The sequence below is a fragment of the Ichthyophthirius multifiliis genome, assembly GCF_000220395.1.
Source record: "Ichthyophthirius multifiliis unplaced genomic scaffold scaff_1120509249821, whole genome shotgun sequence".
NCBI classification, from domain to species: Eukaryota; Ciliophora; class Oligohymenophorea; order Hymenostomatida; genus Ichthyophthirius; species Ichthyophthirius multifiliis.
The window spans coordinates 4,185-30,380 of NW_004087271.1; the positions used below are offsets into that span (position 1 = coordinate 4,185).

Consider the following 26,196-nt stretch of genomic DNA (forward strand, 5'->3'; position numbering starts at 1 on the left):
GATAAAGATAATAAATAAACAAAAGAATAATAATATCCTACTAAATTTAATAATAAATTTAATTTTAGTTAACCTTTAGAAAATACAAACAAAATGTAGTGTATATCATTTGTGAAAAATAAATGGACAAACAATTTTTGTTAAAAATATTTAGAAAAACTAAGTATAAAACTGTCAAATAAATTTCCTGTATATGTGATTCTTAAGGTAAATAAACTCTTGTAAATGATATAAAAGGAATATTTACTGAAAATGAAAATTTATTAAGTATTTTTTCTGATAAAGGAATTTAAAAAATATAAAATTTACATAATTGGTATGAATATTCTTCTATTTGGATTTCTGGTGCACTATTTTTAGTTTATGTTTTTCTATATTTTAAATTAAAATAAATAGATAAATTAGAAAATGATAATTTTAAGTAAAGTTCGATAAAAAAAAATTAATTAACTGAAATTTTATTTTCGCAAGAATAAAACTAAAAGAAGAAAAGCTAATAAATATCTAATATTATAAGCTTTTATCAAATAAAAGAATAAAGTATTAATATATTAATTTATTTATTTATTCTTAGTATTTTATAATTTTTTTTTTTAAAAAAAAAGAATTACTAGATGATTTAAACATTGTAAAAAATTAGTAAGTTTATCAAAATAGAATTATTTCCCCACTTAATAAATTATAATATTATTCTAAATATGATAAAAGTATAAATTAAAATAACGATTTTAATTTTATTAATTAAAATGCGTAGAAAATGTAGAAAATGTAGAAAATGTGGAGAATTTTGAAAACGAAAAACAATATGACTTAAAATAAATGAATAAGAAATAGAATAATATAATATTGAATAAGAAAATAATTAAAGATAAAATGAAATTAAAAATAGTTAACGATAAATTGTTACTGCAAATAAAATAACATAAGGAATAAAAATTATAAATGATGTAAATTAAAATAATAAAATATCAAGAAGAATAAATTAAAATAAATAACGAAAATCATAAAATAAATTATAATTATTCATATAAAATGATAAAAAAGAAAATGATTATAAATAAAATGATTTAGATATTATAAATAAATATTATGGAATGTAAAGCAATTAAAATAAATTAAACATATAAGTATATCCTAAATAATCGAGATCATCAAAAATTTATTGTATTAATAATATAGTAAAGGGTAATTTTTTGATTATTATATATAAATATATATATGTATATAAATATTTATATATATATATGTATATATAATTTTTTTTTTTTAATTTTATTTTTATATAATTTTTATTTATAATAATAGAAAACAATGATTAAAATATTATTTAAAAATATGATTATAATTATTTTTAAGATTAACTTTATTTTTTTTATAATTAAATATAGTAAAATAAAATTACCTTTTTTTTTAGAATGCATGGATTTTTAGAAATGTTTACTTTATTTGATTAAAATTTAAGCCGTATCACAAGATTAAGTCTTTTTTATTTTAAATTATTATTTTCAATGGTTGTGAATTGTGTTTTTACTTTAGATTACAATATTCATTAGAAAATATTTCTTAACTTTTCTTTAGCAATTGTGTCAAATATTATTAATAAAGTAATAGGTATAACATTTTAATCTGAAAAAAAAATTATCAAAATATTTGGACTATTTTTTTTAATTGGAATCATATCGTTTTTATATTATTCTTTATTAGTATCTATTTCTTCAAATAATTCTAAATCTTCTAATTAATGGTTGCTTTTTTATTCATTAGGTATTTTTTTTGACACATTTTTAATTGGTTTTAGTTTATCGGCATTAAGATATTATGTTTTGATTAACTCTTTAAATATTTCTAATTTAAATAGAAACATTAGAATTATTAGAACATTATTTAAATTATTTAAATTAGAGGTTTAGATAATGTAAAACTTTTAATTAAAATATTTAGAATGATTATTTTAATATTCATTTATAATAAAAAAAGTTAAAATTTAATTTTGTTTTTTATTTATATTTTTAAAAAAAAAAAATATATTTTAAAATAATTGAAAAAAAAAAATTATGTTTTTAATTATTAATATACTTCAAAAATAAAGAAATAAAAAAAATTGCTATTATAATATTAACAATAAAATAATATTATAAATATAACATATTTATATATATATATATTTTTTATATTTATATATTAATGTATTAATATATTATTATATATTAATTTAAATATTTTATTTTCTAAATATTTATCATTTTAAAAATTAATTTTCAAAAAAAAACAAAATATAAATTATCAATAATAAATATTATAATTATATATATTATTTTTTTTTTTTAATATAAAATAAATGGATTATTGTGTCTAAATTTAATTTTAATTTATAAATAAATATTATTTAAATAATGGATATTTATTGCAATTTTTACAATTTATGTATTCTAAAATAATATTAATTATTTTATATTTAAATTTTAATTTTAATAAATATTAGTGATTTACTTCATGATTTTAAATATATAATTATTTTATCATTTCCTCAAAATTAATTTTATATATATTATAATTTAAAATAAAAGTATTTATTTATTATAAAAAGAAATTATAATTCTAAATTATATTCTTTTTTTGAAAATCAATATATAAATAAAATTTAATTTTTATATATTATTATCCTAATTAATTATAATATAAAAAATAAAAATTTAATACTAATAATTTTTTATTTAATTTGGAAAATAAGCTATTATTTTTAAATTTAAATCAAAATAATATATATAACTAATATAAATATATATTTTTGAATCTAACCTTAATTTTATTAATTTAATTAGATCATCATCAAATTTTTATTTTTAAAAAATAAATTATTTTAAGTAATAATATTTATCTTTTTTAAAGTTAGAATATAATTTTTATATTAAAAAAATATTTTAAAGGTTATAAATATAAAATGATTATATTATTTTACTCAATTATAAATATTAAGATAAAAAAATTAACTATATATTTTATTTTGATAATAAAAAAATATATATAATAATAATATATAATTTATATATTTTATTTAATAATACAAATATAAAATTTACAAAAAATTATTTGACGAATTTAAATAAATTTATTTGTAAATATAAAAATTATTTTTACCATAAATATTAAAAATAAAAATATATAAAGATATATACATAAGAATTTAAATAGTACATATTATGAATTTAAAAATTATAAAATAAAAATTAATTAAGCCTGTAAATAATAAAATTTAATATATATTATACACTTACAATATATAATCTTATTTTGTAATAAAAATCTATATAACATATAAGTAATATTATTTAAAATAATATTGTTTATAATTATTAAATATAAGCTATATAATTTTCTTGTAAAATATATATATAATATTTAATATATTATTAAAATTTTTTCTAATGATATTGCATATTATTTTTAAATAAAATATAAATTAGTATTATCTTTTTATATATAAAAAAATTCTAGAAATTAAAATTAAATTATTCTTTTACAATATATTATTATATACTGAATAAAATAAATATATTAATATATTATTAAAACGCAAGCTAAAATAATATTTTAATAAATAAAATATTTTATTATTAGTTTTATTATAATTAATTTATTTTTAAATATTCTTTGGTTTAATAAATGTAATTTTTAACTAAAAAAAATAAAAAAGTATATATAAATAGTATGTTAAAGGTAAAAAAATTATATTAATTATAAATTTTATTGAAATTTATGATTTAAAGATTAACAAATTTTAGAATTTCATTTGTTTGCTATTACTTATAATTTATTCATAACTATATTATGTTTAAAGCCAAGTATTTATATATAAAATAACTTATTAAATGAATTAAAATTTTATAAATATAATTTATTATCTATGTTTTTTAAATAAGTGTGTAAAAATTAATGCTAATTGTTTTTGTTTCTTTAATAAAATATTTTTGTATATTTTAGAAGGTAAAATATATTTTAATTTTTTTAAAATATATATATATATATATATATACATATGTCTATTTATTAAAAAATAAAAAATAGGATGTAAAAAATTATTTTTCTGTTATATATTTTTTAACTTTTTAAAATAAAGTGTGTAATACATAAAATAATTGTTTATCATTAAATATTTACTTTTATTTAAAAACAGCAAGTATAATTTTTTTTTTTTTAATAATAAATAAATTAAATAAAATTTATTTGATAGTATGTAAATAAAAAATAAAAAAAAATTATATGAAATAATAAAAAAAAATAAAGGGGGGTAAATAATTAAATGAAAAAAATAAAAAAATGAATTTACAAATAAGAATGTATAAAAAATAAAAAAAAGAAAATTTAATTTATTTAATAAAAAGATTGTAAAATAAAATAAAATAAAAATAATTTAATATAAAAAAAGTGCGTAAATATATAGTTAAAAAAAACTAATAAAATCTTTATAGTTAGTATGAATAAAAAAAATATTTAATATAAAAAACTAAACTAATTAAAAGCTTGTAAATATTAATAATAATTATTGGAAAATAATAATATAAATATAAATTTTAGTGTGTATAAATAATTTCTAAAATAAATAAAAAATATAATTAATAAATAGGTAAAATAATATATAATTAATAAATATTAATAAATTTTATATAGAGAGTAATAATATATTAATATACATTATAATATATAATGAAGGTTTAAAACGTAAAAATTATATTATTTTAAAAATAAAAAAACAAATAAATATTTAATTATTAAAAGTGCGTAAAAATAAAATAAAGTCATATATAAAAACAAATAAAAGACTGTATAATTTTAATAAAAAAATTTAAAAAATATTTTTTTTATTTTTAAGCAAGTAAATAAAGATAGAAATAAAATAAAAAAAAATATTAATAATAGATGGTAAATTAAATAAAAATATTATTTTTGTTTTATTAATTTTTATTAAAAATAGAAAGTAAAATTAAATAAAATTGCAATTTTAGTTTAAATATATAAATTTTTATTAAAAATAGTATGTAACTACTAAATAAAATAACCTTTTAGTTTATATTAATTAATTATGAATTCAACAGGATGTATAATCTAATAAAATGAAATTTATTGATTATATTAAATTATTTATTATAAATTATAGATAGTTATATCATTTAAAATATTATTATTTGTTCAAATTTATAATAGGATGTAATTATAAAAATAGAATTTTAGTTTTAAATTTAATTTAGGAAGTAATATTATAAATAATATAAATATATAATTAAATATTGTCTAATTATATTAAATATAGGATGTATTATTTATTATTATTAGTATTTTAATTATATTAAAATAAAGGCTGTAATAATAAATAAAAAGGCATTTTATTTAATGATTTTTATATTTTTTATAAAAATTAGTTTGTAATATTTAAAAGAATTAAACAATATAATTTGATATTCATAATAATATTTAAAAAAATAGAAAGTAAAAATAAATAAAATATAATTTTATAATAATTTTTTTGTATATATTATAGTTTGTAATTATATATAAAATATTAATATAAATTAATCAATATTTCGTTTTCAATAGGGAGTAATATTATATAAAATAAAATTAAGTTTAAGTTTATAATTTTTTAATTAACAATAGTCAGTAAAATTTTTAAAAATATTATTTTAGTTTTTATATATAAATTTTTGTTAAAAATAGATAGTATATAATAAATTATATAAAACAGAATTTTAAATTTTTAATAGATTGTAAATTTTTAATAAAATAATATTTTTATTTTAAAGTTATATATATTTTTATTAAAAATAGTATGTAAAAATTAAAAAGAAATAGTATTTTTAGATTAAATTAAATAAAATATTAAATATAGTGGGTAATAAAAATTTTTTCTTTTTATTTTAAGTTAAAATTTATAAATTTAGTCAGTAATATTAAATAAATTAATATTTTGATTTCATATTAATATATTTTTTATTAAAAATAGTATGTAAGATTAAATAAAATAGTATTTTAATTTAAATTAATAATAGACTGTAATATTAAATATTTTATCAATATTTTATTTTATTTTTATATAAAAAAAGTATGTAATATAGATATTTTATTTTAAATATATTAATTTTTATAAATATTAGTGGGTAAATATAAATTAAAAATTTTATTTTTAGTTTAAATTTATTAATATTGTATAAAATAAAGTGGGTAATATTAAAAAAAGCATTTATCATTTTTTTATATTTTTTTTTATAAATATTAGGAAGTAATATTTAATAAAATAGCTTTTTTAATTTAAATTAATTAATTTTTTAAATAGAAAGTAATATATATATTATTATTATTTTTGGTTAATATTAATAATTTTTTATTAAACTAGGTTGTAATGTTTTAATTAAAATAACATTTTTATATATAAATTATTTATTTTAAAATAGGATGTATTATTATAAAATAAAAATAATTTTTATTACTTTTAATATAAATCTATATTTTTTATTAAAAATAGATGGTAAAATTATTATTTTTAGTATAATTTTTCATATATATATTATTAATAATAGTTAGTAATATTTAATAAAATAGAAATTTTAGTTTAAATTAATCATTTTTTTATTATAATAGAACGTAATTTTAAATAAAAATAAATATTATGTTTAAATTTTACAATTTTACAATTTTTTTATTATTAAATAGATGGTAAAATTAAATAAAATAGTATTTTTAATTTAAAGTTATTTTTTTTTATTAAATAGAATGTAATATTAAATAATAAATTAGCATTTTTAGTTTATATTTATTAAATTATTTTATAATATAGGGAGTAATATTAAATAAAATAAAATATTTGGTTTATATTCATGAATAATTTTCTTAAATATAGACTGTAAATAAAATAAAGTTTTTATTTTAATTTATTTTAATTTTTAAGTGTGTAAATATTAATATTTAAAGCTTTTATTTAATTATTTTGTTTAGTCAGTAAAAATATATTATAATAATTTTTGTATTTATAATATAATTAGTTGACACGTTAAATAATTTTTTTTATTTAGTATTATCATAAATTAATTAAAATATTACTTTTAAAAATCTAGTAAATTTAAAATTTTATTATTAATTTAAAACATATATATATATATTTTTTTTATAGGCTGTAAAAGTAATAAAATACTTTTTTTGAAAAATATTATATAACTATATATATATATTTTATTTCTTTTTAATATATTTACTTTTATTAAAATTTATTAACAATTTTGCAAGCTTTTTTTTACAATAGACATATTATATTATTACTTTTATATTAGGAAGTATTTATTAAATTTCTAGTTTATTTTATTTTTTATTTAATTAGCATGAAGTAATATTAAATAGATTTTATAGTTTTAATTCATTTAAATAGAAAGTAATATTGATGATTTTCTTATTTTTAATTTTATATAGATAGTAATATTTTATTATTGTTTTTTTATTTATAATTTCTATAACTATAATAGTGCGTACTATTATTTTAGTTTATTTTTAAATACAATTTTAATTTAGCAAGTAATATATTTATAATTTATATAAACAAAATTTTTTATTTAGTCAGTAATTAATTAATTATTATACTTTTTCTAATAAAATGAATAAATATATTTAGTGTGTATGAGAAATGATTTTTTATTATAATAACTTTTTTTCAATAAATATATAAATAGATAGTAAATTTTTTAAAATATAAAAATTTATTATTTTGTTCATTTATATTATTTTTATTATTTAAAATAAATATAGACAACAGTAAACATATAATAATTTTATGATTTTTTAAAAATTCATATAAATAATATAATTAATTTTTTTAATTTAATTATTTTAAGATATAAGTAAAAAATTAATCTAATTATTTATTTAATTAATTTAATTTTTCATTCAAACTATACTATTTTTGTTTAATATAATTTTGATTAGCCATCTGTTATTTTTTTATTTTATTTTTATTATTTTATATTTTTTTTTTGAATTAATTGTAGAAAAATACACTTGACGTAAAAATAAAATAAAAAAATATTTATAAATATTATTTTAATGATATTTTTGAAAAGATATAAGTAAAATTATTAAATTAATTTATTTATTTTTTTAAAAATACAAAGCCTGTAAAATTATATAGATTTAATAAATATAAAAAATTCAATCTTTCTAATAGTGTGTAATATTGTTTTTTTTATAAAAAAATATATTATAATATTTTATATAAATCTAGACTGTAATTATAATTTGCATTATTATTTTTTAATTTATAATAGACTGTAAAATTAATATATTTTACTCAATTATTTTAAATAATATTAATAGGAAGTAAAATTTTATTTGAATAAAATTTTATTTATATATTTTTAAAAAATCTAGTGTGTATCTATTTTATACCTATTTATAAAAAAAATAAAAAATAAAGCTTGTAATAATATTTTTAATAATAAAATACATATTTATAAAATAAGAATGTAAACTATTATTATAATCTTTTTTAAAAAAATATTTTTTAAAAAGTGTGTAATAATGAAGTTAAAAATCAATTTAAATTAATTTTTAAAATTTAGTTTGTAAAATTTATATAAATAAATTTAAATAATATATTTTGTAAACGTATTTATTAAATAAACTAATTAAATTTTATTAATATAGATTGTATATATTATCACATATTTAAAATTATCTATTTTTAATTCATTTTTAGTTAGTAATATTTTTTTTTAATGTTATATATTTTATACATTTATTTTTATAAATAGATTGTAAGATAACAATTCTTTAAAAATTTAGTTATAATATAATTATCATTAATAGGCCGTATGACAAATATTAATTATTTTTTATTTGAATATTAATTATAAATTATTTGATATAGTCTGTATTTTTTTTTTATTAATTTCATAATTAATATAATTCATTATAAGGGGGTATAATATTATATATAATTTTTTAACATTAATTGTTTATCTAATAAAGACAGTATATTATAATATTAACATTATGATTTAATTATTTTATTTTTAAAAAAAAGTTTGTAAATTTTAAATTATTAAATAAATCACAATTTTTAATCATTAAATAGATGGTAAGAAATTTATAATTAATTAATATTTAAAATAATATATTTTTAATATAAGGATGTATGAAGCAAATATATATATAATATATTTATATTAATTTTAGGATGTAATTTTTCTAAAACATTTATTATTTTAGATTTTTATATTAATAAATAATAAAATCGATAGGATGTAAATACATTAATTTAATAAAATAATTTAATATATCTTATTTTTAAAGGGAGTTAAAATAATTTATTTTAATTTAATTTATCTAATTAATTAGATATGGGTAAATATTCTAGAAATTTACATGAATTATTTAAATATTTTTTTAATTTAAATAAGAAAGTAATATATATTAAGATTTTTAATATTTATTTAAACATTTATATAATATAGTGCGTAGATATTATTATTTATTTATAATTTTTTTAATTTTATTATTATTTGAATTACAGAATGTAATATTTTTAACTATTCTATTATTTAATTATGATAAACATAGAGCGTATAATTTTTTATTATTTTTATTAATTAAATAAAATTTAGAAAGTAATATTTTCTATATAATTAAAGCATTTAATTTTTAAATAAAGAAAGTAGAATTATTTTAATTAATTACTAGACAAAAATATTTTTAAATAGATAGTAATATTTAAATTAGATTTATTTTATTCAAAATTTAAATAGGATGTTAATTAAATAGTATTTTTTATTAATTTGAATTATATATTTTAAGGATATGGATGTTTTCAATAATATTTATTTATCAAAAATAAATAATTTATTAATTTAAAATCAAAAAGCCAGTAATTTATATTTTTATTATTAAATTATTTATTTTAATTTTAATTAGTTTGTAAAATTATTCAGATTCAATTATATATTATTAACAAATTCTAAATAGTCAGTAAAAATTTTTATATATTTAATAATTTTAAATTAATATATGTCCTTTATAATAAAGAGAAATGTAAGTTCTTCCTAGAATTCATTAAAAAATAAATAAAAATAGTTAGTAATTGTTAAATTCTAATATTTTTTAATCATTTTAAATTTATTAAAAAAATTAGTGCGTAAATCATTTAATATAATTATTTAAAATTAATAATAATATTATTTTAGTAATGCGTACATCTTTATTTATATTATTATTTTTTTAATGAGTTATAATAAAAAGAAAGTAATATTTTTATTGTATTGAATTTAAATTATATATTTTTTTTTACCCTTAACCAAAATAGAATGTTTATTTATAATTTTTTTTTTTTCATGAATGATTTGTTTAATAATAACCAGAGTTAGATTTCTTAATTTGTATTAATATAATTATTTAATTTAAATTAAATTAATATAATAATTTTGATTATTTATATTTCTGTTAATTTTAAAGGTAATAATATTAAATATCTTTTTTTATTAAAAATTATTTTTTTTATAATTATAATTATTATATTATTTGAAGAGTGATGTAGTAAAGTATTTATTATGTATTTAATCTTAAAAACTTAATATAGGCAGTAATTATCTTTATATACTTTCTTTTTAAAGAATATTTTATAATAAAAAACATTTTATAATTATTTTTATTAAATTAAGAATGTAAAATCTTAAATAAAATATTATAATATTATAATAATCTTAAATAGAAAGTTAATATTTAATTAAGATATGTATATATTTAGTTTAATATTATAGATTCCAAATGTAAAATTTAAATTATTACCTTCGATTATATTTTAATTAAATATTTTTAGCTTTAATTAGTAAATTTTATTATTTAAATTTAAATGTTTTCTCATATCAAATTAGATTGTTAAAATTAATAATTTTATATATTGATTTTAAATTATAAATTCTATTCAGTGTGTAATTTTATTATCTTAAGTTTTTAATAATTATTATGATTAAAATAAGGATGTGAGATATATTTTTTAAATATATATCATCAATAACATATATAAAATACTATAGAAAGTATAATTTTTTTATATTATTATATTTATTATTTATTAAATAAAAAGCATGTATTTTAATACTATTTTTAAATAAAATGTTTGAATTAATCAAAAAATAGAAAGTTATGCTTTATTTTTAGTGTTATATTAATTTAAATAAAGGACGTAATATTTTAATTACTTTTTAATATTTTTATTTATTTTTAATTCAAAATAGTATGTAATTTGTTTTGAAAATAAATAAATTATAAAGCATATATACAAATATAATTAGTGCGTAAAATTTATTTTATAATTAAAATAATTTGAGAAAATTCTTAAATAGGAATAAGTAATTTAAAATTTAAAATAAATTATAAAATAAAATATAAAAAGAAATATATTTTTAAAAAATAAAATAAATATTTAAAATAGTTTATTTTAATTTTTATATTATCTAAATTAAAATTTTATATTATATTATTAGGAATTTAAGGTATTTTAGTGTATATTAATTAAAATATCTCTTAACAAAGGTTAAAATGAATATAAAAATAAAAGAATTTTAATATTATTATAAAAAATATATTAGATTGAAAATAAATGGTATAATTTAATTTAATTTATATAAAATAATATAAGAAAAAAAAGAAGTTGATGAAATTGTAGAGAACATAAACATAGAATATATATATAAATTAAAAAATATAGTTATATAATATTTATATTAATTAATATATATAAAAAATATAATTTATATATTTATAAATTTTTATAAAATATATATAAATATATAAATTTAATTATATTTTTTAAATTATTTTATTTTATAAATAATAAATATCTTACTTTCTTATATATAATATATTATTAACTTAAATAAATCATTTATTATTATTAATTTTTAATAATAAAAATATTTTTATGTAAAAGATTTTTGTTTATAAAATATAAAATATAATTTTTTAATTATATTTTTTTAGTATATTTTTCAAAGTTTTTATTTATTTAACATTTTTTTTATTTATTTTAAATTATATTAATTTTTTTTTTATTTATATATATATATATATTCATATATATATATTAAATAAAATTTTAAAATTTATGTATTGTTAATTTATTTAATAAAGAATTTTCTTCTCTATTTATATTTCAATATATATATATTTTTAAAATAAGTTTAAATTATATTTATAAAATGTCAAAAAAAATTATATAAATATTAAATTATTAATATTTGCTATATTTTTTTAAAATTTAATATCTACTTTTTTTGTTCTTTTTTTATTTGATAAATGTAGGACTTTTTATGTTTTTTATAAACTATTTCTTGTTGTCCTTTAAACCCTTTTTTCGAAAGATAACTTATAAATTTATTAAAATTTTGATTTATATTTTATTAATATTTTTAAATGCATATTTAATTTAGAACATAAATTAGAAAAAAAATATATATATATAAGAATTTAAAAATTATTTCGATTGACTTTCTCTAACTATCTAACTAGTAACCAAATCCCATAAGCAATAATATTTAATATATATAGATATAAATTCATATTATTTAATTTTATTTATTATTATATTTTAATAATTATTTTTATTAAAAAACAAAAGCAAATTAGAATTATTAATTTTATTATGAAATTATTATCTATAACTTTGATTTTTAATTAATGTTTATTAAAAAGTAAATTAAAAAATAAATAAATAAAAAATATATAAACCAAAACACAAACAAAATTAAATGAAATTAAAAAAAAGTAGCATTTTTTTAAAGGAGAATTTGAAAAAAAAAGCAAATTTTTATGCATGTTTTGCGGAGGAAAAAATTGTCCAAAAGAAAATTATTTAAAAAATCCAAATATAAATGCAATTGAAGGATTACACTCAGATTGGATAAATAATGACATTTTAGCAATGTAAAGACCTTCATCTAGGATAATAAAAGACTTTAATTTAATTTAGTAATTTAAAAATAATAAAATTAAAGCAGTTTTTAATCTCTAGTTACCAGGTGAGGTAAATTTATATTATTTATTATAAAAATAAAAAGTAGTTTATAATTTTTTTTTATTTTTAAAAAAATAAAGCATCCTTATTGTGGTGATAATTTAAATATAAATAGTGGATTTACATATTCAATAGAAGAATTTACTGATAGTTAAAAAAAAAAATTAAATATAATGTTAATTCTAAAAAAACAAAAAAATAAAAAAAGATAATATATATTTCTTTAATTATGGATGGACTGATATGACTGTTACGAATCCAACATATATGATGAAAATAATGTCTTCTATAGATTTTATTATATCCTAAGGATATAAAGTAAATATTAATATTTTATTAATTAATTAAAATAAAAATATTTATTAAGATTTCAGTACATTGTCATGCTGGTACTGGAAGAACTGGATTAGTAATTGCTTCTTGGTTAATATTTAATGAAGGGATGAGTTATGAATAAGCAAGAAACCTTTTTAAATAAAAAAGAAAAGGAGGTTTAGGAAAAAATATATAGAAAATATTTTTAAAAGAATTTTAAGAATGTAAAATATATATTAAATTTATATTTTAAATAATATAATTACTTTATATATAGTTTTAACATAATCTAGAATTACTTTTGGACTTAAATAATTAATTGATTTTGAACATTTTATTTAAAAACAAGAGTTAATTTTATTAACAAATATAAAAAATCAAGCAAAATATTAACCTTTAATATTCCATTAATCATTAGATAGAATAAAATAATTAATATAATATAATTATATTTCAGCAGAAGATGTATACATTAAAAAACAAATTTATTATAATTATATTTATAAAATAGGCTTGTTTAAGTTTTTATGATATGTAACATAAATAATAGTAATGGGGAACTGAATAGGAAAAATAAATAAATGAGTTAAAAGTAAAAACTATATATTATATATTATATATATATATATATATATATATATATATATATATAATATATATATTTTTAAACAAAAAAAGAGTTTAATAAATATGTTTTAATTTAAATTTTCGTAATTTCCAGATTGTAGAATAATAAGTTAATTATTACTTGATTTTTTCGATTAATAATAACTCTAAGCAATAAAAAATCAATCTGCATTAGTATTAAATGAAACATTAATTTAAACAAAGGATTTCGAGTAAGTCTTTTTGAATAGAAACATTGTTTTGTTACTAGGTAGATATGAATTTACAATACTTTTTCGTTTAATAGAATTTTCTTATGTCTTTTTTTTCCTTAATAAAGTAAAAATTTAACTTATAGAAAACTTTTTATTAAGAATTTGTATTTCTTTAGTTTCTAAAAGATAAAAATTAGAAAATATATTCATTATGCGTTCTTTTTTATGTAAATAATACGATGATTAAGTTGTTTAAAGTCTCCATTCTTTTATGAGTAAATGGTTAAATTAGTGCATTTAAAATGGAGAAATCAATTATAATTATTAAAAAGCTTTTTATACTATTTGTAATTAAATTTAATATGAAAAAAAACATGATTTATAGTCTAAAAATAATGGTTCTACAAAAGTCCATCCAATTATTTAAAATCTAGAAAATGAAAGTTTAAGTAAAAAAAATATTTCTGATATTTTAATTGGAACTAATATTATTTAATAAAATAAAGAAGTAAATTAAAAATCCTTAAATTAATCTTAGATTAAAAAAAACAATGAATAGTATGCTAATTTATATGATCATGAAGAAGAACATAATAATAATTAAGATATATTAGAAATTTAAAATTGATTTTTTTTATATTTATAAAATTAAATTATGAATAATTTTTTTTTATTAATTATATATTAATTAAATTTTCAAAATTTTGTTTTTTAAAGAAATAATTTTTTTTTATATATATATATATATAATTTATTTTATTGTTTGATATATTAAATATCTTTTATATTTTATTTTATTTTGAATAAATATTTATCTCACAAAAAATTAATTAAATATTAAAAGTATGTATTTTAAATTATTATATCTTACTTTATCTTTAATATTTTTTTAATAGTAATACTTATTTTATTAGCAAGTTATTTTTGAAATAATATCACAAATCTTTAATTTTTTGGGCTTATAGTATAAAAATATATTAATCATTAATACGAGAAAAATTGAACTATAGACCATACACTTAAAGAGACCTATAAATTAAAAACATTAAATTTTATATTTAAAATTACTTTTGGGAAGATATTATTTTTTATGAAAAAAAATTAATTTCTCCTTTTATAAATTTATAAAAAATTAAGTATTTATATTTTTATATTTTAAAAGCAATGTTTAATTTTTTTTTAAAAAAAATGCTTTAATAATATAAAATTTAAAATTGTTAATATATTAAATAATTAAGGTTATAAAAAAAAATGATATATATATATATATATATATATATATATATATATATATATAAATAATTATATATATTATTTTTATATATTAATACATATACTTATTATTATTATTCAATTAATATATACATATATATTAATATATGTAAAAAAAAAAAAAATAATATATAATATAAATTTTATCACAAAATTGGAATAGAATCATTCCAATCCAAAACCATATTTTTGCCCCATTTAGTTTTCATTACCTGTTCAATTAGAGGAACTAGATCTTCATCTTATTTATCATCCTAATCTTTTTTTTCAAACAATCTTTTATTATTTTCTGTTTATTCCTTAAAGCTGACTGTCATAATAATTCTATCATCTTTATTATATAACTCGTCATAAAGTATTATATCAAACTTCCCATTATTTTTAATTTCACAAACCCTATAATCAAGTGCAAATATCACTGAATAATGATATTCTTTACATATCACCCAAATTGGAAAAACTGGTTTTTTAAGATATTCCCCTACCTCTATATATTACAGATGCTCGAAAATCGTCAAAAACCCAAACTAACTTTTTTAATCTATTCCCCTAAGTCTAAGTTCATCATCGAGTACTTTTTCACCATCAAAGCAATTTGATCTGGCCTTTCCTGTCAAAAACAAATTCACTTATTCCTATTAACAATGCCCATGATGTCCTATAAGAGCGTTTTCTTAAGAATCCATTTCATCTTTTATATTCTAAACTCCTTTTGTCAAAACAACACTATAAAGGAAAGTCGTAATCCCACTATTATGCTATCCAATAAACTCTTCTTTGAATTAATGCAGTCCTTCATAAGCTTACTCAATTGTATTAGCTTTAAATTAGCAAATTCCACAATTTTCAACGGGAACAGCATTTTAATATGTAGTCTATGTAATGACTGCAATCTTAATATTATTATCACTTTCTTTACAATTAAATAAAATTTCCGCTAAAGCAGCAACTAAACAATTCTCCCTTAATTATTTATTTTTATAAAATTCAATATTATTAACTTAATTATTTACAGGAGGTGCAACAAACATTAAATATTTCAAAAAAAGAGCCTAAACGCATGCTATAATTCCACAAGGACCTCCTTCTTTTTAAACCAAACCATAAAATGTATTTTCATTATCGTTTAAAATAAAACCTTAAGACCATGAATAAGGTAAAAACTTATTCTATTGCTAGTTAAAGAGAAGCTTTTTGATTTCCTATATATCGTTTCCTTATATTGGAGTAGTAATTCTTTTTGATAAATTTTGGAGAGTAGTATTTTTATTTAAGTTTAGTTATTGAGGACATTTATAGTTTTATCCTATTTTACCTTTTTCAAATAAATTTATTTTTATATATTTATTCAAATTATTCTCTTGAAATTCTTCTTATTCTTCTTATAGAAAATTAGGGCATTCCATGTTTATTAATGTTGGTTTTACATTAAAATTCAATTATTATTCATTATTATAATTATTATTATTATTATTATTATTATTATTATTATTATTATTATTATTATTATTATTTTCCTATTTCTTTTATTCTTCCATTTATTTGTTTTTGTTAAAAAAATTAAATGTTTTTATACTTTCTCCATTATTATTTTCTTTCTAAAATAATTTTTCTTCTTAATTATTTACTATTCGAGATTCAATTACATTATTATTATTATTAAATAAAGAATCATTAACAAAACCACTTATTTTTTATTATTATTATCCTTATTCTCTTATTTTTACAAAAAAATCTGAATTTTAATTATTCTATTGCACCTCTGAAATTTAATAACTTTTTGGAATTTCATAGTCATATTTAAGTTCTGTAAATGTATTTTCTATTTTATATTAATTGTTTACATTTTCTTGCAATTTAGAAAATTTTTTCATGTTTGTCCTTCTCGAAGTTAAATTAAAATCATCATTATCTTTTACTTATTCTTATATTTGCTCTTTTATTTCATGTTTATAATCATTTATTATATTACCTTTAGATTACTTTTTTTTTAAATTAATTTTTTTTTAAACAATTAACATATATATATACTTTTTTTTATATACGTTTTTATTTTAATTTTCTATATTTATATTAACAAAATTATCTTATTTATTTTAGTTTTGATTTTCTGATATCTTGGCAGTAATCAAACCTAATTAAGTTTTTTAACTATTTTATATTATATTATTTGATCTCTATTTAAATTTAGAAAATAAATATTCTGATAAAATTTCAATTAATGATATTTATGGTGTTGGGTTAATTTTATTATTCTTTACTAACCTTTCCATTGATAATAATCTTATTAAATCTAATTTTGTCATTTTTACTCTTGGTCTTTTATCTTCTAATTCTAACATATTTAATGTTTCTTTAAAATCATATTTTAGTAAAAATTCTCTTATTAAACTTCTTGCTAAATCTTCGGGTTTTACTATATTTTCTAACTATTTAAAATCCATGATTTTTTTTTAAATTTAATATTTTAATATTAATCTGTATTTTAAAAATAAATAATTTTATATTTAAAAAAAAAAAATTAAAAAATAATTTATAATTGTTTAAATATATATATATTATTTGGATATGTATTTTAATAATGTATTCTATATTTTTTTTTTTTTTTCAAATTTAAATCTTAATACTAATATTTAAAATATTAAAACTTAAAAAAAAAATATTCAAATATATTTTATTTTTAAAAAATTTCTTAATAGTAAAAATATAACTTAAGATTATATATAAGTATTTTTAAAATTTATTTTATTTTTTGTATTTATAAAACTTTTTATTATATATTATCAATTATATATTAATATAAATACAATATAATTAATTATTATAAAACTTATTTATTTCAATTATTATATTATATTACTTAAATAAAAAATTAATTAAAAGATCATTTAAAAAAGTAAATATAAGAAATATAAAATGGGTTGTGGTAATTCGTAAGATAAAAAATCTATAATATAGCCTGAATAAATAACTAACACATATAGTTATATTTAATAAAAATATCTAAATAAATATATCATATATAATATTAATAACAAAAAAAAATAAAAGATAATAATAATACACTTAATATATCTAACGAAGGGTTTGTCAAAGAAAAACTTGGGAAAATACACCATGATTATACAATTTTAAATCCTCCATTAGGGAAAGGTAATATAATAATTTTATTTAATATTATAATTTTATTTAATATACTATAATATAATATAAAAATATAAGAATAAAAACTTATATTATAAAAGAAAAAAAATTATTTATTTTTTAAATAAACAAAAAATAAAGGAGCATATGGTGAAGTAAGAAAAGCAATACATAAAACAACATAAATAGCAAGAGCAATAAAAATAATAAGTAAATAATCCACATCTAGAAGTGATTAAGAAAGATTAAAAATGGAAGTAGATATGTTAAAAGTTCTTGTAAAAAAGACTATATATATATAAATAAATAAATAAAAAAAAAAATATTTAAATAAAATATTTATTTTATAAAAAAAAAAAGGATCATCCTAATATTATAAAAGTATACGAGTTCTATCAAGATACTAGATATTTTTATATAGTAACCGAATTATGTACAGGAGGTGAATTATTTGACAAAATAATCGATGAACATTAATTTAATGAAAAGAAGGCAGCAGAGACGACGTATCAAATACTTAGTGCAGTAAATTATTGTCATAAAAATAAAATTGTACACAGAGATTTAAAACCAGAAAATGTTTTGTATGAATCTAATTAACCAAATGCTTTATTGAAAATTGTAGATTTCGGAACATCTATTACATATAATCCTAATGTAAAAATGAGCCAAAAACTTGGAACCCCATATTATATAGCTCCTGAGGTTTTGGAAAAAAAATATGATGAAAAATGTGATATTTGGAGTTGTGGAGTTATACTATATATAATACTATGTGGATATCCTCCTTTTAATGCAAACAATGACGTTGCTATAATGGAAAAAGTTAAGACTGGAATGTATATAAGTATAATAAAAATTGTTTGATTTTTTTGTTTAAAATTTTTTATATATATATATATAAAAAAAGTATATATATATATAAATATATATTAAATAATATAAATATAATATTTTATATAATATAATTAATAATATATATTAAATTTATAATAAATTTAAAGTTTTTCATTTAGTGGAAATGAATGGAATTACGTTTCTAATGAAGCTAAACAATTAATTAAGTAAATGTTAGAAAAAAATACCAAAAAAAGAATATCAGCAGAACAAGCACTTAAAAATATTTGGTTCTAGAAAAGAACATAATGTTAAGTTGATAAATAATCATTTGAAAAAGCTCTTACAAATATGAGAAATTTCAGAGTAAAAAAATATAAATTACAAATATTTTATTAATAAAAATTATTTTAAAGACTGGTAAAAAATTATAAGAAGCCACTTGGATGTTTTTAGTAAACTATTTAGCTTCTAAAGAAGATAAAAATGAACTTTTAAAAGCTTTTTAATCATTAGATACAAATGGTGAAATATTTGTTTATATAATAACTTTATTAATAAAAACATTATTTTTTATAAAAATATAAATATAAAAATTTATAAAAATATATTTATAAATATAAATATATATATATTTAAATATTTATATTTTTTTTTATTTTATTTATGTAAATATATTAATATCAAATATAAATATTTAGGAGATGGTAAATTATAAAAGGATGAATTAATTTAAGGTTATTTGAAGATTTTAAGCCCTGTTTAAGCCGCTTTGGAAGTTGAGAGAATTTTATAAACTGTTGATAAAAATAATTCAGGAGAAATCGATTATTCTGAATGGGTTGCTGCCACTATTAGCAAAGAAAATTTATTATCTAAATAAAGATTAGAAATGGCTTTTAAAATGTTTGATAAAGATGGTAGTGGTACTATTAGTATTGAAGAAATTAAAGATGTTTTTGGAGGAATGGGAAAGGTTAATGAAAATTTTTGGAAAGATATTATAAAAGAAGTAGATGGAAATGGAGACGGATAGGTTATTATATTAAAATATAATATATATATATATATTAAAAAAAAAACCTTAATATATATATATATATATATATTTCATAATATATAAATATTATATTTTTTTTTATTTTTTTTAGATTTCGTATAGTGAATTTAAAGAAATGATGCTTAAATTAATAGATATAGATGCATAAAAATGATGGAAAAAATATAAAATATTTTATTTATTATATAAATATATTTATCATTTAAAAACAAAACATATATATATATATATATATATAAAATATTTAGTTTAATATAATACAATTTAATTTATTTTTTAAATAATAAAATTTTTATTAACTTTAATAATCTTTTTTTTATTTAAAAAAATATAAATTTAAATAATAATGAATTTTTTTTAATTTAAATTTTTATATTTTTAAATATCTAATTATTTAATTTATTTAACCAAACAAAATATATTTTATTAATATTTACTTTCCATATAAACGTTTATATATTATATATTTAAAAAAATCTTATATTATTTCTTATTGCATTAAAAAAAATTAACTTTTTATGCTCTTTTTTATTAATCAATTATTAAATTTCTTTTCCTTTTCCTTTTTCTATATTTTTTTTTTAATTCTAGTTATTTTAAAATTATTATATACAAAAATTATATTTAACTATATTTATAATAAAAATAAATTAAGTTTTATAAAATATAAAAAATGAATTAAAATTTTTTGTCAATTGATTAGCAAAAAAAAAACTATAATTATACACCATTAAATTTTCTGTATAAATTATAAAAAAAAAAAAAAGATTTATATATTCCTGTTAAAAACATAAAATAACTATATAAATAATAAATAAAAAAAAGATTTAAAAATGTTCATTTAAGTGAAAACTCTACAAACTTAAGAAAATAAAATGTTTATAATAGTCAAGAAAGGAAATTAAGTTAAATGAGCATTTTAAATAAAGAAAATGAATTTAATCATTTAGTAAAAGGAAAAGAATAGCCAGTTAATTTTTTTTCGCCATAAAAATAAATTAAAGATAATAACTAAAATTAGTTAGATGAATTATTAAGCTTCACAAAAAAATTAATTTATTCATCAAATTAAATGAAATAATGTTTAATTCAAGAAATAAAAAATAGTTTAAATTTCGAATCTTAATTTAACATAAAAATTTATGAAAGCGATAAAAAATAACTTGAACAAAGTTTATTATTAATTTATAGACAAAACACAGTATAAAAATAAATAATATATTATTATAATAAATATATATATATATATATATATATATATTTATATATATATATTTATATTATATATATTTAATATAGTATTAGAGATTTTAAAAAGAATGCTAATAATTAAAAAAATTAAATATGACTATTGATTAATAAAAGAAAGAAATTTTATAACTTTAATAAAATTTAGAAAAATAAAATTTAAAAGCTAATAATAGAAAGACTATTATTTAAAATTTTAATTTAAAATTGAAATATCCATTAGATTTGTATGTTTAATTTCTTGATAATTTCATACAAATCGATTATACTTAAAATATATAAAAATATATTGATATTAGTATTAAATTGAATGAACTTACTTAAAATTTCGAAAAAGAAAATGACATGCATAAAATTTAAGATATACAAAATTCTATAAATTTTTTTTCTATATAAAAAAAAGATATTTTTTTGGAATATAAAAGTATTATTAAATGCATAAAATTTTATTTTTTTATTTTTTTTATAATATAACAGAAATTTTGTTTGATAGTTTTTAAAATAAAGAAAATTTTAACGAATAAATAAATAAATTATAAAATGAAATTCTAAAAATAAATTAATAATTGGCATCTGAAAATTAAATAAAAATAAACTAATAATTTGATTTTATTTTAAATTAAATTGATAAAAACTTTAAAGATACAAATGAAAATTTGATTCTTAACATTAAAGAAAATTTAGAATAAAATTTTTAGATTTTAAAAAATAATGAAAATATTTAAAGTTTTTAATAAAAGAAGGTTTAGGAAAATTAATAAAATATAATATAAAACCTTGAAAATGAAAATACAAAATAATAATAAGAAAATTAAAAATTGTATCAAGAATTATATAAACTATAAGATTAGTATAATGAAATACAATAGATAAATAAATAAAATTAATAACAAAACATATAATTTTAATAATAAATTTAGATTATTTAATAAGTTAATCAATAATATATTTAAGATGCCTAAAAATATAAAGAAAAAAATAAAAAACATAAATTAAAAAATGAAGAATATTAAAAAGAAGTATAATAATTTTAATTAGAAATATAAAAATATTAAGAACAAATATAAAGATTATTAGAAAAATTATAAAAGAAAAAAGAAAAATAAAAAGAAGAAAATTAAAAATCTTAAAAAGAAAAATAAAATGAAAATTAAAAATATTAGGTTAATAATCAAAAATATGAAGAAGAAAATTTTAATTAATTATAATAAATAAAATAACAATAAGAAACTATAAAATAAATATAATTTGAAATATAACAATAGATTGAAAAAATAATATTACTATAAGAAGAAAATTAAAAATATAAACAAGAAAATTAAAAATAAGAGATAGAATTATAAAAATAATTACTTGAAATTTAAAATTATATAGAAGAAAATTAAATATATATAAAAGAAAATTTATAATTAAAATAAGAAATAAAAAAACACGAAACATAATATATAGAATAAGATAAAATTATTCAAAATAAATAAGAAGAAATTAAAAAAAACCAAGAAGAAATATAAAAATAATAAGAAGAAACAAAAAAATACAAATAAGAAATATAATTATAAAATAAATAAATACAATAAAATTATTAATAATAAATCTAAAACTTAACTGATAATTAAAGCTAATAACAAAAAGAAGAACTATTTGATGATAAAACAAATAGATAAAACTAAACTACTAAAATTTAAGAATAATAAAATCAAGAAATAACAGATAATCAAGAAAATATAACAGAAGAAATTATAAAAAAACAAAAAACTATATTTTAAAACTCGAATAATTACTCGATGATATTTTAGAAAACAGCCCCGAGCCTTAAAACAATAAATAAAAAGGCCAAAAATTTATTACATTAGATTTTATAGAGGAAGTAAATAATGAAAATCAAAATAAATATGATCCTACAATTTTATCAAAGGAAGAATAAGAAAAGGTTACAATGTATTAATTACTTTTAAACGAAAAAAAATAGAAGTTTTAATAATTAAATAATGAACTAGAAGAACTAAGTGATAAAAATATATAATTTTAATAACTATGTAAAGTATAAAAATAGAACTTTTTTAAATAATGCGAATAAATAAATGAAGAAGAATTCGAAGATGATGAAGATGGAAGTTTTTTTAAAATAACGAAAAAATAATTTAAATTAAAAAATTTAAGAATATTAAAAAGAAATTTAACAATAATAAAAATAAATTTAAGAATTAAAAATTAGATTTATGATTTATAAAAATAAATTAAATATTTAAATGATGAAATAATTGATTAAAAAATATACATATAAAAGAAAATTAAGATATTAATTAAAAATTTTAAGAATAAATTCATTTACTAAATGATAATATTAGTAAATATTTATCAGAAAAAGCTCATCTAAAAAATGTTTTTGTCGGATTTATTTAGGCTAAGTAATTTTTTTAAAAAATAATATTGATAATATTTTATTTTTTTATATAAACCTTTATTTTATTATTTTTTTTAATTTAAATAGAAAAAATAATAAAATTATTGAGATGGAAAATTATATTAATATTGTATTTAGCTTTCTTAATATATAAGAAAAAGAAAAAGAAGAATTAATAGTAAAAGTTTGTGGTAAATATGATAAAAAAAAATCTATTATATAATAATTATGAAAAAACAAAAAAGCTAATCTAATAAATTATAAGATTAACGAAATCAAAAATACTTTAATTTATATATATAAAAATAATAATTAAAATAAAAAGTTTTTTTTTTTATTATTTTTTTTTTTATTGTTTTTTTTAAGTTTTTTTTTTTTTTTTTTTTAAAAAAAAAAAATAGAGATAATAATTTTTATAATTAAAAAATAAACAAACAAAATTCACTTTTTCAATATAACTTTTTTACTTTATTCATGGTTAATTTTATTAACATTTGAAACCAAATTTTTAATCATATATACAAAATCATCTCTATTAGGATTTTTAAAAATTCTTTTAGTTTTATTTTCTAAAAAATTTTTTATTAGTTATTCTTTCATAAAACTTTCAATTACTTATCTTTTATAATCAATATGATTATATGATTAATAAATATTATTTTATAATCTTCTAATTAATTACTCTTCTTTCATATCTTTATTTATTTTAATTTCAATAATATTAGTAATTATATCTAAATAATATTTTTCCCATAACTAAAGCAAATATTTTTTATAAAACTACATTTTCTTAAAAAATCCTTTTAAGACTTAACAAATTTTCTAGGCTTTATAATAATATAAATTTAATTTATTTAAAATATTTTGTCTTTCTACATTTAAATATAAAATTTCAGTTAATATTTAAGAGCTTTGATTTTTTTGATTTTTTTTCATTAGTAAAGTATATGTTTTCAAAACATTATAACAATTAATAATTATTCTTTATTCAATTTTTATCTTTTTATTTATATATAAAAATTAGAATATATATTTATTTACTTATTTCATTTTATTTTTATGTTTTATAAATGGACGAAGCATCATAAATGCCATATTTCTCATTACTATATATCTATGTTTAAATTTATCATATTTTTATTTTATTTTATGAATTACAATCGATAGTTTTATTACTGTTAACCATAAGAAAAAAACTACTTATTTATAAAATTTCTTAATTTGTTTTATTTTTTAAACTCTATTAATTTTTTTCTTTAATTCCTATTTTAATATACATATTATATTTTTATATAGTAAAATAATTACCTTAATATATATTTTATCTTATTTTTGTGCTATTTCCTTAAAAATATTATCAATCTTTATTTTTTAGCATTATATTATTTTCTATTTTTTCGATTAACTTTAAGAACTTTTTTATTAATTTATTGTATACTAATTAATCTATTTTACATTTATTATATTTTAGCGAATATTATTATTTCTAAAAATTAAATTTTATTTCCTTTTATTTAAAATCATTTAAACTTCTTAATTAAGTATTTAATCATTAAGTTATTTAACTAAATTACTCCTATTATTTTTCAAAGATATATTCGTATTATTTGTTTTTAATTAATTGTTTTCTCCCCCTCCAAAACTAAATCTTAATTAAAAAATACATTCATAATTACAATATAAAGAAAAAAAGAAAAATTCTTAATCCAAAAATTTTTTATCATTATTATTACTTTACAAACAAAAATAATTTACTTAAATTTTAAAATCATGATTTAATTGGCTTGGAGTATCAGATTTTTTACTGACATAAATTCTAAATTCTAGATTTTTTATTTCTATTTATAATAATTATCTTCAGAACAAAAAATATGAACTTTAAGAGGTGATATTTAATCCTTTACATTAATACAAAAATAGGTAAATTAACTTTAAATTGTTTATATTTAATTAATTATTTTTTCTTCTAATTTTTAATTTAGTGCACCTTATTTTTTTATTTATATAAATAACTTTTTTTTAAAAATAAAATAAAATAAAAAATAGTCAT

The 26,196-nt window shown here is 13.2% G+C and overlaps 3 protein-coding genes across 3 annotated transcripts, besides 46 other annotated features; 2 read left to right on the forward strand and 1 right to left on the reverse strand. All coding sequences in view use genetic code 6, as the record gives it.

Moving 5' to 3' along the window:
- The first annotated feature begins 750 nt into the window (after window positions 1-750).
- Window positions 751-779: a microsatellite.
- A 38-nt stretch (window positions 780-817) lies between these two features.
- Window positions 818-900: a microsatellite.
- Window positions 901-1,027: 127 nt separating this feature from the next.
- Window positions 1,028-1,068: a microsatellite.
- A 133-nt stretch (window positions 1,069-1,201) lies between these two features.
- Window positions 1,202-1,255: a microsatellite.
- Window positions 1,250-1,295: a microsatellite.
- Window positions 1,250-1,303: a microsatellite.
- Window positions 1,304-2,145: 842 nt separating this feature from the next.
- Window positions 2,146-2,209: a microsatellite.
- Window positions 2,175-2,226: a microsatellite.
- A 46-nt stretch (window positions 2,227-2,272) lies between these two features.
- Window positions 2,273-2,315: a microsatellite.
- Window positions 2,316-4,883: 2,568 nt separating this feature from the next.
- Window positions 4,884-4,941: a microsatellite.
- A 1,744-nt stretch (window positions 4,942-6,685) lies between these two features.
- Window positions 6,686-6,802: a microsatellite.
- A 1,170-nt stretch (window positions 6,803-7,972) lies between these two features.
- Window positions 7,973-8,012: a microsatellite.
- Window positions 7,973-8,014: a microsatellite.
- Window positions 8,015-8,457: 443 nt separating this feature from the next.
- Window positions 8,458-8,497: a microsatellite.
- Window positions 8,498-8,855: 358 nt separating this feature from the next.
- Window positions 8,856-8,900: a microsatellite.
- Window positions 8,901-11,216: 2,316 nt separating this feature from the next.
- Window positions 11,217-11,258: a microsatellite.
- Window positions 11,222-11,259: a microsatellite.
- Window positions 11,260-11,387: 128 nt separating this feature from the next.
- Window positions 11,388-11,432: a microsatellite.
- A 310-nt stretch (window positions 11,433-11,742) lies between these two features.
- Window positions 11,743-11,815: a microsatellite.
- A 275-nt stretch (window positions 11,816-12,090) lies between these two features.
- Window positions 12,091-12,117: a microsatellite.
- A 473-nt stretch (window positions 12,118-12,590) lies between these two features.
- Window positions 12,591-12,637: a microsatellite.
- Window positions 12,638-12,723: 86 nt separating this feature from the next.
- Window positions 12,724-12,758: a microsatellite.
- Window positions 12,725-13,891, forward strand: IMG5_035760 (protein tyrosine phosphatase domain protein 1 protein; the record flags this gene model as incomplete). The annotated part of the gene is made up of 5 exons (XM_004039002.1): window positions 12,725-13,054; window positions 13,126-13,195; window positions 13,254-13,363; window positions 13,413-13,584; window positions 13,872-13,891. Coding segments are annotated over 5 exons (702 nt in total), but the record flags the coding sequence as incomplete, so codon positions are not given.
- Window positions 13,892-13,960: 69 nt separating this feature from the next.
- Window positions 13,961-14,022: a microsatellite.
- Window positions 14,023-15,435: 1,413 nt separating this feature from the next.
- Window positions 15,436-15,506: a microsatellite.
- Window positions 15,507-15,599: 93 nt separating this feature from the next.
- IMG5_035770 (UPF0526 protein, putative) lies at window positions 15,600-16,859 on the reverse strand (the record flags this gene model as incomplete). Its single annotated transcript, XM_004039003.1, has 1 exon — window positions 15,600-16,859. The coding sequence occupies one exon, from the start codon at window positions 16,857-16,859 to the stop codon at window positions 15,600-15,602; it is 1,260 nt and encodes a 419-aa protein (XP_004039051.1).
- Window positions 16,860-16,891: 32 nt separating this feature from the next.
- Window positions 16,892-16,967: a microsatellite.
- A 459-nt stretch (window positions 16,968-17,426) lies between these two features.
- Window positions 17,427-17,464: a microsatellite.
- Window positions 17,437-17,469: a microsatellite.
- A 900-nt stretch (window positions 17,470-18,369) lies between these two features.
- On the forward strand, window positions 18,370-20,648 carry IMG5_035780 (protein kinase domain protein; the record flags this gene model as incomplete). The annotated part of the gene is made up of 8 exons (XM_004039004.1): window positions 18,370-18,379; window positions 18,505-18,606; window positions 18,739-18,875; window positions 18,958-19,436; window positions 19,602-19,800; window positions 19,851-19,959; window positions 20,136-20,470; window positions 20,586-20,648. 8 exons carry the CDS (start codon window positions 18,370-18,372, stop codon window positions 20,646-20,648), a joined length of 1,434 nt encoding a protein of 477 aa, XP_004039052.1.
- Window positions 18,608-18,650: a microsatellite.
- Window positions 18,673-18,714: a microsatellite.
- Window positions 19,485-19,579: a microsatellite.
- Window positions 19,486-19,579: a microsatellite.
- Window positions 19,511-19,584: a microsatellite.
- Window positions 20,009-20,069: a microsatellite.
- Window positions 20,017-20,083: a microsatellite.
- A 1,062-nt stretch (window positions 20,649-21,710) lies between the features above and the next one.
- Window positions 21,711-21,784: a microsatellite.
- Window positions 21,785-22,702: 918 nt separating this feature from the next.
- Window positions 22,703-22,752: a microsatellite.
- Window positions 22,748-22,797: a microsatellite.
- Window positions 22,781-22,834: a microsatellite.
- Window positions 22,818-22,881: a microsatellite.
- A 217-nt stretch (window positions 22,882-23,098) lies between these two features.
- Window positions 23,099-23,154: a microsatellite.
- A 37-nt stretch (window positions 23,155-23,191) lies between these two features.
- Window positions 23,192-23,310: a microsatellite.
- Window positions 23,210-23,295: a microsatellite.
- Window positions 23,311-23,893: 583 nt separating the features above from the next.
- Window positions 23,894-23,947: a microsatellite.
- Window positions 23,948-24,471: 524 nt separating this feature from the next.
- Window positions 24,472-24,509: a microsatellite.
- Window positions 24,472-24,532: a microsatellite.
- Window positions 24,490-24,534: a microsatellite.
- The last annotated feature ends 1,662 nt before the right edge of the window (window positions 24,535-26,196 follow it).